The sequence below is a fragment of the Phaethon lepturus genome, unplaced genomic scaffold (genome assembly GCF_000687285.1).
Source record: "Phaethon lepturus isolate BGI_N335 unplaced genomic scaffold, ASM68728v1 scaffold17103, whole genome shotgun sequence".
Classification (NCBI taxonomy): domain Eukaryota; kingdom Metazoa; phylum Chordata; class Aves; order Phaethontiformes; family Phaethontidae; genus Phaethon; species Phaethon lepturus.
Genome location: NW_010531343.1, coordinates 39,489 through 53,635, shown reverse-complemented (window position 1 = coordinate 53,635; position 14,147 = coordinate 39,489). Strand labels below are relative to the sequence as shown.

At 36.6% G+C, this 14,147-nt stretch overlaps 1 protein-coding gene across 3 annotated transcripts in view; it reads left to right on the top strand.

Annotated features, from left to right (window-relative positions):
* PICALM (phosphatidylinositol binding clathrin assembly protein) overlaps positions 1 to 14,147 on the top strand; it is a 52,039-nt gene that overhangs the window by 16,792 nt on the left and 21,100 nt on the right. For all 3 annotated transcript variants that reach the window (XM_010284528.1, XM_010284527.1, XM_010284526.1), the window contains 8 exons: positions 899 to 992; positions 1,519 to 1,630; positions 2,965 to 3,071; positions 4,314 to 4,355; positions 5,075 to 5,160; positions 6,363 to 6,486; positions 6,824 to 6,960; positions 9,320 to 9,420. In XM_010284528.1, the coding sequence (XP_010282830.1) occupies positions 899 to 992; positions 1,519 to 1,630; positions 2,965 to 3,071; positions 4,314 to 4,355; positions 5,075 to 5,160; positions 6,363 to 6,486; positions 6,824 to 6,960; positions 9,320 to 9,420 (803 nt within the window). The remainder of the gene's footprint in view (positions 1 to 898; positions 993 to 1,518; positions 1,631 to 2,964; positions 3,072 to 4,313; positions 4,356 to 5,074; positions 5,161 to 6,362; positions 6,487 to 6,823; positions 6,961 to 9,319; positions 9,421 to 14,147) is intronic.

Below are 14,147 nucleotides of genomic sequence, written 5' to 3'. Positions count from 1 at the left end.
GGAATAACTGTTCTGGTGGCAGCGATCTACCTTTTCCACACCTCATTTTTTCTCGGGGGCTCTGCTCCCATGCTCTGCCATGTTAGGTTTATTGCAGTTGCTGTTTGATGTTAGAAGGGAGTGTATGGCACCAGTAGAAAGCTGGGAGCAGTGTGTTCCCCATTGCTTTCCAGTCTGGAAAAGAGCCACAGCCTTTTCTGTGCAGATGCACTGTAAGATTTGCACTTGCAGGAAACATTTGGTTTTCTGTGTGAATGCTGATGCGACTGCAAGGCTGTCTGATTTGCCTTACAGAAAGCAGTTGTTTCTTGTCACTGAGGTAATTTTGTCTTTTTCTCCGTTGTTGCTTTTCTTGGATAGTTTTGGTCTTGGTCTATTTAATCTGGACAATTAATAAACAACCAAGTATTGGTAGTCAGCCATTAAAAGGAAGTGTCATGTAGTCTTTATAATCTTTCTGAAAAAGCTTGAAAAACATGTTTGTCATGTTTGTTCTTTCTTACGGCTTTTAGTTGAAAAGAAAATGATCCAAACTGACACAAAATAATAATCGGGTGATTGGAAAAAACATAGGTAAAAATATGCTTCAGAAATAACCTTCAGAGCACTTTTTTGGTTGCCTGATGCATCACAGCGTTGCTATATTTCTAAGTGCTATCAGTTTCATTTCCTCTGAATAAAAAATCATCTTGGATTCATATTTTGGCCAAATAAAAGTTGTTGCTTTTGTATACTGCAGTTATTACAGTTGTATTGGCTAGACAGCATTCCTAAACATCAAAATGCTTGCAGTGATTTAAATGTTTTCTTTGACCTATTTTATTTTGTATGTTGTATTTCTCACTAACAATTGCTTTCAAAATTCAGGTGAAGAATTTTCTTTTGTTTTGCACAACAGGGCTGATGGAGTGATGAGAACAATGAGCACAGAAAAACTCTTAAAAACTGTACCAATTATACAAAATCAAATGGATGCACTTCTTGACTTCAATGTAAGTTTAGCAACATGTACATGTCTAACATACTGTTGACTTTGTTGTACAAGCCTGTACAAGCTTGTAAAATAGGACGTTAAAGGTCCTGAACTTGGTTCCGTGTTATCTGTACAGCTTAAAGAGCACAAATCATTTTATTCATTGATATACCCCCAAGAAACCAGAAGAAAGAAATATGATGCTTACTGGAGAGAATGCTTTGTGCTAAATTACCATTGTTTATTGTGTACGTTGTAAGAATTGTTTGTTCACTTGAAAATTGACTATTTGTTGATTGTTTCTGTCCTCTGTCTTTGAGTTATATTAGTTAACATTAACAGTAGTTAACAGAAATGTCTGCCAAAATGATTTGATTTAGTTCTGTGCTGAGTGATCCTATGTTGACTCGCGATGGTGCTACTTTCCATTAATAGCCAGTGAGATGATTGGAAAGCATGCCTTGGGATAGAGCACTGGAGTTCAGCTAGAAGTTTTCCAATAAGGGATCAATTCAGTTAAATTAACTTCTTTCTGATCTTCCTAGGTCAATAGCAATGAACTTACAAATGGTGTAATTAATGCTGCCTTCATGCTTCTCTTCAAAGATGCCATTAGACTGTTCGCGGCATATAATGAAGGGATTATTAACCTCTTGGGTAAATATAACTGCTTTCTGAAATGTTAAATTTTGGGGAGGGAGCTCAGTAAACAATTGCAAAGAGCTGCTCTTTTTTGAGAAGTTGAAATAATCATGCTGTAAAACAACAAAATACTACTGTTATTTCCAAGTCAGATTTATTTCCAAGGTTTTTCTGTCCAATTGCATTTTCCATTGCATTGTATACAGGGATGGGTAAACTGAAAGCGAAGCTAATTCAGGGTTTTCTTCACTGAATTTCTTTTCTTGCACTACTTTTATTTGGTGGGGGTTTTTTGTCTCATTGAAGTGTATGGCAAACCTGAATCATGATATTGATGTGTTTTTCTCTAAGAAACAAGATTAGGTTTTGTTTAAGTGGAGTAAGTCATGGTCATTTACAAATTTGCAGTCACAGCATCTGCAAGTGCTTGGCTATCACAACTTTAATGTTGGTCAGTTTTAATGATTGGTTGGCTTCTGTTTCTAGAGCCTATCGTATATTTTAAGGGGAATTACTAATTCAGGCGTCAGGCCCTTTCACTTGCACATGCTGGAGATGCAGGGGAGCCTAAATTTGGAAAATAATTAAGTTGAAAGTAATCTGTTGATTTGCTTGGGTTTGTTGTATTCTGTGATTGGATCAAACTACCTGATTGCTGTTATTACCCAACACTTGCAAAATGGAAAGCAAAATCCAGAATTAGTCGGTAAAGGACAGTCATGCTTCCAGTCTGAAGCCCTTGTCTACTTCTTTTCCCTCAGTAAGAACAGCCAGTATGCAGTTGCTTTCACTTGTTTTTTTGAGTGAAACTTAATGTGGAAACAGGCCTTGAAAGTGCTATTTCAAGGAGGAGGGTGGGACCCACTTGCTTTCAGCACTGGCATTTGGTAATCAGTTGCACCTCCTTGTAGACCACACCATAACAAGAGGCATCAGTCCTGCAGAGAACATAAAGATCTTGCCTGATATGTGGCCACTGGAACAGAGTAGATGGTTGACTGACACATTATAAAATTTCCTTTTTTTTATTCCCCACCCAAGAGGATGAATTTACGTTTCTTTGGGTGACCCATTTTTAAACTTGATTCTTAAACCACTTTTCAGGGTGGTTATGCTTTTGTGAGATCTAGTGCCTGCAAGGTGTAATTGCATACATCTGATCATTAGCTCATGTGCCAACGGGGCTTTTGTCATTTGGTGCAATGTAGACATAGTGATTTCTGCTGTTAATGTAATAAAACAGATCTGCAGGCGTTTTCTGTTTGTCTTGTTTTATATGATTTTACTTTGCATGTCCTTTACAGTATGCTTGATTTCTTATTTAATGCAAATATTCTTACTGTTTATAGAAAAATATTTTGATATGAAAAAGAATCAGTGCAAAGAAGGCCTTGATATATATAAGAAGTTCCTCACTAGAATGACACGGATCTCGGAGTTCCTTAAAGTTGCGGAGGTAAACTTTAGTCAGCCAAACTTTTCTCTTTATTTGAAACAACTTATAGAGCACTTATTTTCTTATAAAGCAGATACTTCTTCCTTCCAGCCTAATTGCAGTTCCATCAAGGGTCATGTTGTCAGTCTCTACCCTGGTGATTAATTCATTTGAGGACTGTATTGAAAAACCTGACTACCAAATACTTACTGGTTTATCTTTTACTTGGGGAGGGTGTATTTGTAGAATAATTGTAGAATTTCCTCAGTTATATAATAATTGTGAGCTTTCTTCAAAAAAGAGCCTTGCTTTAAAAAAATCAAGTAACTTCATGGTAGTCTGCTGCTTTCTATGATTCTAGCTGTATTCCAGTTTGAAACCCACAATTCTGCTGTAAGTTTTAGATGACATAACAGCTTCACAAATAAGAAATTGAGGCAAGCAGATGAACATGTGATTTTTTTTTTTTTTTTTTTTTTTTTGTTTAAAGATGTCTGGGGTATAGGTGTGTTTATAGAGGAAAAAGCAGTTACCTTGCAAAATGTTTTGTGTTTTTTTAAAAAAAAAGTATTTAGTCTGTTGCATTCTTGTTTCTGAAGCATTGCTGAATTGATATCCTGGTATTATGGAATTCCTCACTTGAGATGTGCTCTTGTTCTTGTTTTGCTTTCCTTCATTATTCATGTGTCTCTTAAAAAAAAGTTTAGCTGTAAAGCTTAGCTCGTTGTCTGTCCTGACAGAAGATCTCTACCAGAGATACTAACTTCAGCTATCTTCGGTTGATAACATTATCGACTGAAGTTGAGCAAATTAATTTTTCTATTGTAACAATATATATCCGGTGTGGAATGTCTTAAGTTCGATCTGCGTTTTAGAAAACAGCTTCTTTATAAAACTTTGAAGGTGCTTTGTTTTAGCAAATATATGCTCTATATCAGTAGGTCTGAGAGCTTACCACATAAATTGTGGCATAAGCAAACTTCTCTAGCCTTAAAACTTTGAAACACTTGATTCTTATGCTGTTTTATTTCTAAGGTTGTCTTTGTTAAAATAACTCCAACACACCTACTTCAAATGTATATACATTTAAGAGAAGAATTTATTATAACCAACCATTATAGAGTTCAGATTGTGGAGATGTAAAATGTATATGGACAGGTTTGTGCTTTTTATATGACTATGTCTTAATGTTGTTTGCTTTTTTGAGCATCTCTGCCTTTAACAAAAGCAAACAGGTTCTAAAGCTCATTTGTTTTATTACAGCAAGTTGGAATTGACAGAGGAGACATACCAGATCTCTCACAGGTAGATAAACCTCTTACGTGTTTACCAGTATATGTCTGTTTTGGGGTTGCATAATCAGAAAAACTTGGCATTAAGGCGTTCACTTCTGCTTTCTTGCGTATATTGACACCAAGGTATTTCCAAGTTTGTGATTCAGTCCAACTTCTGTCAGAGCCTGGCTTTTATATGCAGTGAACCTGTTATAAAATATTATAGAAAATTTCTGTCATACTCTAATTGAGTTTTAAGACAACCTTATTTCTATCATGCTTGAAGACACAGTTTATATCTGTGAGTTCACATAATGAAACTTTTACATAATATTATGAAGCTGTGGTTTTTAGCAAGGTTGCTTTTGGCTATATGCCCACTTAAATCATTGCGAAGGCTTGCAGAGCGTGCACACTGAAATGACTTTAGGTACAATTTCCGTCTTACTGTCTCTTGACATACTGACTGCTTCCGATTCTCTGCTTGCTGTTTCCTAGTTGTTAATTTTAACATCTCTTGACATATTTCAGTTCTTACTGGTGAGTCATTATGACAGAGTAATGTAGTGAGGAGAGTACATCACCTGATATTTTAAGTAAGTAAATATGTACAGGATGCCAAGATGTGGTATAAGTATTCTGAGCTGTTGTACCAGTTGCCCTACAGCTGCATTCTCTGAAAGTCTTTTAACTACTGATTTGCTTTGGCTTAGAGTTTTCAAACCTGTTCCTGAATGTGTCTCTTTGCAGGCACCGAGTAGCCTTCTTGATGCTTTGGAACAACACTTAGCTTCTCTAGAAGGGAAGAAAATCAAAGATTCCACAGCTGCAAGCAGGTGCCTATGCCGTTGTCCTTTTGAACAATTGTTGAAACAAATGTTAAATCTATTATTTTCAATTTTATTATGAACTAAGGCTTGTGTAAGCTGTGTTGAAGACATTGTATTAGCAATGATAGAATAGCAAGTTAGATCTTTTGCTGAGTACTTAAGACAGGTTCTTCCAGCTCAATAGAACTAGAATCTAAGGAGCTGCAAGCACTTTCTGTAGAATCCTACAGATAGTGATATAACTTTTTTATAATCTTGAACTTTTGCCTGCAGAGTTTCACTTTATGTTAATAATTAGACTACTATAAGGTATGCAACACTTATTCATTAATATCCTTAGACTTGATATATCAACTTTAATCCCTTTTTTGTCAAGAGCAAGGAAATGCTTCCAGAAGTCCTTACATTAAGAATGGATTTTTAATGCAATTGGGGATTAAAGCCATAAGGTATATGGTAAAAGGTACTCACTGATTTTGAGTGCTTGCTGAAACATAAGGCGCAATCTGGAAAAGTCCTCTAGGCAACTAACTTCATAGTTTAAATTTTAAAAAGCTTGATATTGGGGGGAAGACTTGCAAAATTAGGTAGGATTTCTTTTTGCATGTTCAAAAAATAAGGCAGTAATATATGAGTTTTTTATGGTAGTGACAATATTGCAGTTTAGCACCATCTTGTTAGACAGATGTCACAATATTTGCTTTCTTTTGTAAGATTGCTTTTAGTTCATTTTAAAAGTTAAGTATTTATTTGAAATCATCTTAAAGATGATAAATGGCAGCCTTTTCCTCTGGTATATACTAGTTCCATTGATAGTTTCTTAACTAAACCTGTTAAATTAGCAACAATTTGAATTGGAGCCCAGATTATTGGAGATATCTGTGTATCTACAAATTAGGCAAACAGGAGAAGAGCAAAGACTTCAAAAGTGAATTCTGTGATGCAGTTCGGATGGGAAACATTTAAGGGGGAAAATCCAAAATCCAGCATATAGGAGTAGATAGCATGATTTCTAAGCATTTTCATTTTGCAGTTCATATGGTATATCTTATTTAAACTTAGCACTTGGTATTGTACGGTGTAAGATATGACCAATGTTATAAAGAGTTCAGAATGAGACTGGGTGGGTACAAGCACAGTGTTCTTTAGATGTTCCTATCACGTGTCACCTGTTAACAGCCAGCTTTTCTCCTGTCCAATTACTTCAGGGCTACCACCCTTTCCAATGCAGTCTCTTCACTTGCAAGCACTGGCCTGTCCCTCACAAAAGTTGATGAAAGGGAAAAACAAGCTGCGTTAGAGGAAGAACAGGCTCGCTTAAAAGCTTTAAAGGTAGGAATGCAGAGTTTCTAATTAAAAACACTTTTCCTGTTGTCTTGTTGATAGCTTATTAGGATTCTTAAAGGAGCAAAGGGAAAAAGCAGTTATTAATACTGAACATGTACTGTTGGCAAGGCGCTGGAAGTAAAATTTTATGTACATATACCATACAACTTGTGGAGGGTTTGTGGAGGGTTTGTGGCACCAGTGACTCTTGGAATTATAAGTAGCTCACACTAGTATGTGGAATAAATGAAAAGAATTCTTTAGTTCTGCTTTACTTGCATCCCAAAGTCATATACACAAATGTTGTTTCTGGATTTCTTATGCCAGCTCACTTTCCCAACAGGAGCAACGTCTAAAAGAACTTGCAAAGAAACCTCATACCTCTTTAACCACTGCAGCTTCTCCTGTGTCGACTGCAGCAGGAAGCATAATGACTACACCAGCCACTGATATTTTTTCTACCCCTAGCTCTTCGAACAGGTATGCTTAAGGGTGGTTCTTCACTGTGAGATGCACTGCAGCTAGGGTTTCTTCTAAATTTCTGTTGCAGAAGGTTGGTTGGGTGTAGAGTACATTAGTGATGTGATAAGAAATGATGTTTTGGGTAAAGTTGATGGGGGAAAACAAATTCTTGCCATAAATAACATAAAAAGTATTTTCGCATCGTCCACTTCCTGAATAGTTTCTGATACGAACTAACTGCTGACAGCCCTCGTAGCTGCTCTGAGTTGGTGAGCGGGATGGTTGGAACTGTAAAACAAACATGCTTTGTCCCCAGAGAACCTTACAAGTGGAAAAGTAAAATAAAAATTCAGTTTGGGAGGTCATATAGATAATACTGAATTTAATGTTGCATTTCTAGATCTTTAAAAGTAGAGTGATTACAAATGTTCTTGGTAGATTTTTCAGAAAAAAGAAAGCCTGAAACAGGGTTTGAAAGAAAAGAGGCAGGTTTTGCAGTCTTTAGTTGTATCTGGAATATCTCTGTCTGCAAGGACCTGCAAAGATAGTGCAAGAGTACTCAGTGCAAGCTAATCCTGATCTTTGACTAGCAGGAGCTGTTGGTATGAGTGAGTGTGTGATCTTCATTCTGTGAAATACCTGTCAAATCAAGCAGTAGCAGAATGTACAGTGCTTTTATCGGTATAGAAGGAAATAGCTCTCTGAAGGCATATTTTTGCTTTGGGTGTGGTCCTAAACCTAAACTTGTTCTGTTAGAGCTCATGTAAGAATCTACTTGCCTCCTTTAGCTTTTTGCTGTTCTTTGAAAGTAGTCAGCACTTTGACAGCCTTCTCCCCCCGTTAGAAAGCTATTGTAGGAAATTACTTGACACCAAGTATGTGGAAAATAGCTGAATCGCATCTAAGGAGCTAGAGAATCTGTCAGTGTTAGTAACTGAAAGACTTCCTTGAAAAAAGATTTTCTTCTAAATTGCTTTTTAGAGGCCAAACTTTTTGAAAGGGGCGTATGCTTTCAACTAGTAACTTTGAATTATCTGATTTTGCTTTTTAAGAGGTCTGAAACATAGAAATGTCTGATTAAGCTTCCTCAAACAGCCATCAATGCTACATAGTAAAGACAAGAGCATTTTCTCCTAAAAAAACAAATGGTAGTTTGTCTTCATGTTTAAATTCTGTTGCTGGCAGTATGACTGGTCATAGAACAGATTTTGCAGCAGGAACTGCCATGAAGGGGATATGTTGGGTTGTAAGTTCAGTTGCTTGCTATTAGAGGCAATGTGTCTAATTAATCCCTATCATTAACTTGAACAAGCTTTACCTTGAAAATTATCTTGGTTCTGCTGCCCACATCACAGGGCTGTGCCAGACCATGCTGCTTTTTAATAGGAGCAGTAGCAGCAAAATATTATTTCAATCCCTGTTGAAATGAAATAGTAAAAAACAAATTATACAAGTGACTGGATTAGCAAGAGAATGTACAGACATCTAGGATGTGGCTATGAGCCTTTAAACTCTCCTGCCAGTTTCATTTCAGAAGATGCTTGGATGCCACAGTGGCTTAGCTTCTGTCCATAACAGCAGCTGTACATGGAAATTTTGGTTCATTTCATGTGCTAAGAAGTTCTGGGTGTACACCAGTACTCCATTTTTTTCCAGGACTGATTTTAAAGTATGAAATGAACTCTCTGCAAGAGGATGAATTTCACTGTTCCTGTTTGACTCTTGAAATTATTGCAGCAGTTGTGTTTGAGACTTCACTCTTCATTTCCATGTGATGTTTTTGGGTCTCAATTTGGTTTTGAATAGTCTAAAATGTGCATTAAATGAGTTTTCACAGGACTGATGTGTTACAAAGTGTTTTAAGGCTTCTTATATTTTGCTTTCCCGAGTTCTTTAATAGCTTATAGATGTAAGCCAGTTTCTCAGCAGTGGTTGATAGTGGGAAGATAGAAGTTGTGGAATTTAGATGTAACATTTTGGTGGTGCAAACCATTAGAGTTCATTCTGTCAGTCTCCTTTTGTCATACTGTAGGGGTTTCATGAGGTTATTTTAAAAGTTACTCAAGATGGCTGCATATAACATGTTCTAGCCCTGGTCTTGGACTGTGAGGAAGATGAGAAGACTGGTTGTCTTTCTGTCTTAGACAGCTTTGATAAGTCAGTGGCATAATGTAGAACTTAGCTTGCTAAATTAACACTGTTCTACAGAACTGAAAATGTGAAGTTCACCAGACTTTCTGATTTTTGACTTAGTTCTCTCCATTTTGTAACAATTAATTTGTAACAAAGCTTTCTTTACTGTTGACAGTCGCTAGCATTTGCCTTGTATTGAAATCTGTGATGTAATTCAAACAGTTCTATTAATTTTTCTTTGTAGCACTTCAAAGCTGCCAAATGATCTGCTTGACTTGCAGCCAACTTTTCATCCCTCTGTACATCCTATGCCTGCTGCTCCACAAGTAGGAAGTACCTGGGGAGGTAAGCATTCTGAATCAGATTAACGTTCTAATTGCTATGGCTATGTTCCTGTAAATGTTTCCCCTAGTCTGTGGGTTGTTTCTTCCTTGAAAACAGAGATCTCGCAAAGACAAGCTACAACTGGATGAAGGTAGCAGAAAAAGTTAAATCTAGGTATGGATTCAAATAATGTAGCAGCATGTGGTGATCACAAAGAATGTTGATATGAGAGTTCTTAGTAGCAAAGTTCCTTTAATTGTTGACCAGCTGTCAGCCTCATAACTGCTGTCTTCAAGGTTCACACAGCAAGCTACAGAAAGTTAGCTGTGAGAAGTCAGTTCTGTGAAGATGTCTGCCATATAGACTATGTTGCATACATGGGAACTTTAGAATAGAGAATTCTATAAATACACGTTTTAATAGATAATAGAAGTGATAATAGAGCAGAACTTTGAGGCCTGAAAGGAGGCAGTTGTGACAACTATGCCCAGAAAGCAAGAAAAGGCAGAGTTAGTTATTGAAAACAAAATAAGGCACCTCTACAAATTCTCTGCTGTGTTTCATTAAACTACAAAGGCAAATTAGCACAAAGCTGTGGTTGGATCTCTTCAATTGAAGAGACAAAATTTATAAGGTACTCTTCCCTCTAAAATTTACATCAGAATGCCCAAACTGTTGTTCTGCCCAATTCCTAGGATGGACTGAATGAGATGTTAGATTATTTTACTGATACAGGCAAGTCCTTAAACCAGGGAGGCAAGTAAGAGCATCCTAGAAAGTCATGGATGTTACTTGAAGATTAGTTTGAGTATTAGAGCATTTAGTCATTTACTTAAAGCCTTTTTTCTCTTGTTTTCCACAATACTTCTGATACAGGTAATGCATTGCCTACTTGCACCATTGGTTATACTGGTGGAGGATTCAAAAACCTTATAAAGGTGTTTCTTTTTACATGTCTACATAAATGATGCTTAATAAAATAGCAAAATCCTGAACTTTGTGGCTACTTCCAGATTTATTTTTACTTATATAAATCAGGTGCTTGCAAAAATGCTTTCTTCTATGATGTGAAAAGTTGGGAGTTTCTGCTTCAGGAAGTTTTGTAGGCATTGTAATAATCCTGTTCTGAAATTTTACTTCATTATTTCTTTTTATGAGCTATAGCTTTTCCTAAACAACTTTCCAGTTACCTAACATGTCTTCATAATAAGCAGTGTATGTATTCTACTTTCCTATTTACTTCTTGCTGTGTGCTCTGCTTTTTGTGTACCTTCTCACACTTGTTTGTAGAGAAATAACACATAATTCTGAATGACGGAGGCAATACTAATGTATGTGGTAGATTCAAAAAGAAATAAAAGTAGTTTACTTGTGCTTTAGTTTTTCCTGAGTAGAGCATCTTTTGAGAAAGATATACTGAGGAGTGTATTGAGTTCTACAAATTTCAATAGGCTTAGAATTTAGAAGTAGAGAAAAATGTTTTTTGTCTCATTTTATTTGCTTTCCAGAAAGCATCTTCTGTTTCAGATTCTCATATTTGTTTTGTGGGTGAGAGATAAAAGGGGGAATTGTCTTCCTCACGAAGGTTACATCACAGTCTAGCATTTCTTTACTAACCTGAAAATTGAGCCTGAAAGTCTGTGTTTGTCCATTGTTGTTACCCCTGGTAAGAGTTTTCAGGAATAGTCACTGGTATGTCTGCTTACTACTGACACATTTCTAAATACTTCTGAGATTTAATTAACTGTGAAGATTTTTGGTTTGTCTGCTAAAATTTTAGGCTAGAATTTTGGGATTACCATTTTGGTACCTTTCATTACAAAAAAAAAAAACCCCAACAACAAACCCACAAATAAACCAAAAAAACCCAAAACCAAACACCACAACCAACCAGCAACAAACATCTCTTCAGCTTTACAGACATGAACACTCACTTCACATAGGTGAGGTAGATAAGAAGTGCTTTCCACATTTTACAGATGGAGAAATCTGAGCAATTAACTGACTTGTCAGAAGTTATACGGCAAATTAGTGGCAGAGCCAAGGATGGAACCTGAACTATTTCCAGTCCTGTGCTCTAACCACTGCACAGCATCCCTCCCTTAGGTAATTTTCTGACATGATGATGTTTGTATTTGGTGTATATGGTAACTTTGAGGAGCGTAGCAAACCAGCTATGAGTTGCAATGGGCTAAAATCAGTTACTGTTAAAAAATTTATGCAGCAACTCTTAAGTGTGTAATAAAAGGATAAATTCTTATGATGGCATTATATTTGGGTTGCTGCCTTTTGTGTTGCGCTTCCAAAAATGTTAAAGCTACCGAGGTTAAAAACTCCTGGAGAATGGGTTCTGTAGTTGTATGTTTTCAGTTTACTTTTTTTCAAACTGCAAGAGATGCCACTGGAAAATGTTTGTCATTGTTCTCTCAGGTAAAATACTTCTAGCTGGATAACTTAAAGGTAGAAGTTTGCAAAATTCAAATTACTCTTTTAAATGCACCTGAATCATTAATGCCTAATGATAGCCTGAAGGTGCAGAGTGATTCCATTGACACAAACAGATGCTATACGTATTAAAGGATGAAATTGGGCTTTAGAAACATTGAAGTGCTGCTGTCAGGAGAAACAGCAATTTTAAAAATCCAAATATGCAAGGATATAAATTGCCCAAACCCAATTAATTTTCAGTTGCCTTTGTCACTAGCATTGGTGAATTTTGAGAGTCAGACAAGACTGAACACACTGGCTAGAATTAGAATGAGGCAGATGAGTGAAGAGTCTGAGAACAGATTATACTTCTGAGAAAATCTTGATAATCTAAAGTTGTACTGCATTGTCGTCTTAGTCAAAACACATGAAGCTCCGTATACAACCTTGGGATTTGGGAACTAAGTAGTATGTAGTAATTTTCCTCTTGAGCGTATGTGTAAAATAATTCCAGTTGGCAGTAGTTTCAAGCAAGTATGGTTAAAAACTTCTTTCCCTCTAGCTTCTTTCATGTTTTATCTGAGCTGTTTATGGGATTGTTCAGAGACCATTCCAGCTGTGTCTGGTATATTTGCAAGCTATCAATTTGTAGCTAAACTTCAGAAGCAAAACAAATGTATCAGTGTGGAAATAATCAGTTTGACCTATCTGTTTGGATTTTTTCCAATTACAAGGAGAACCAATAGAATCAGAAGAATGTAAAGCAGCAACAGAAAAGGCAAACAGGAGCTGATTAAAGGCTAATCTGACCTGTTTTATTGTCAGACCTATTTTTTCTACAGCTTCTAGAATAGCATTCAAAGCAGATGACAGTTTTAAGCAGTACCTGAAAGCAAGGACTCGGTTTCAGGTGACTGGCTGATTGGCATGTTCACAAGTGCATTAGTTGGTAATATTACTATCTAAAACATGCATAACAGCAATACAAAACTTTGAATTGTCTTATATATTACAAATACTGTATTAGCTTATTCTGCTTATCCTTTATAAAGTGTTTGACACTGTCGTTTTGCTGACTGAATGATTTAGAAAAAGGCTTTTTAAGGTATTTCATTCACTCTTGCAACATAGCCAAGTAATTTGGGAGAGAAGTTGGGTCTTACTGAATAAGATATCTTGAGCTTGCAGAAAATCAAAGAGTATATTAAGTGTGCAAAGAAGAGTGCGGTTACAGTTTTAAAATTTCATTTCCTTTAGGACTTGCTTATGACTGAAATCTACATGTTATCAAGCTGTGTGGGATTTATAGCTAAGAATTAGGAGGTCAGATTCAGGGAGAGAAAAACAACTTACAGTTTGAAGCTGCTGCACACATCATGGTCATATTTACAAGAGTTGTGGATAAATTGGTAATCTAACCAGGTTTAAAAAACAAACAAAAAGGCCAGAAACTGAAGTACGTAAGAAACTTCTCTTATAATTATTATTCAGGCTTTTCTCTGTAGTGGTTTTGCTTAGACGAGTAAGCTGCAGTTCTAGGCACTGATAAAACAAATAGGGCTAGATGCAACTCCTGCTGATCTAGTGAGTCCTTGAGTTTTCTATCAAGGATTCACGTGCTTTGAAGCCAGACAGCTAAACCACCAGTCCTTCCAACAAGTATTGTAGCTGCCTTTCCTATCCTGTTTATCTCTTGGATCATTGGATACAGGAGTATTTTAGCCTGGCAATTGCATCCCTCCTCAGGAAACGTCAAAACTCCTGTATGCTTTGGGAAGGGACTCAGATCCATGTTTCCTTCATTCCCCAGTATGGTCTGACAGTTTTTTAGTAAGGAACATTTTCCTTGTCACTGGCTGTTGTCCCTCAAAGCAGAGCAGGTTTTTGCTTGCTTGCAGCTAATGGCATATCCACAACAAGCTTTTTTGCTCTTGATGCCCCAGGTAGTAAGGAAAGTGCTTTTGTCCTTTACGCTACCTTGGTGTATTCATATCTCTCAAAATTCATCATGCCCAGTATTTAAAAAAAAAAAAAATCCGTAAGCACAGTTTAAAGGAGGAAAAGTACAGCTCCACTGTTTTTGGTTTGTTCAGGTTTATAAAGCTGTCCTCAGGATGGTCTTGCATCAAATCCTCACTTAGCACCTGGGGTTCTGTTATGCTAAGAGGCAGTGTCCACTCCAGAGAATTTGTTGCAAATGTCAGGACATAACTGAGTGAAAAAAGTGATTATGTTCAAAGAAGGAAAACATACTAATTTTCAGTATAAAACACTCTATGGAAGAACACTTTATAAGACCAAGATGGTATTAATTTAAAAGA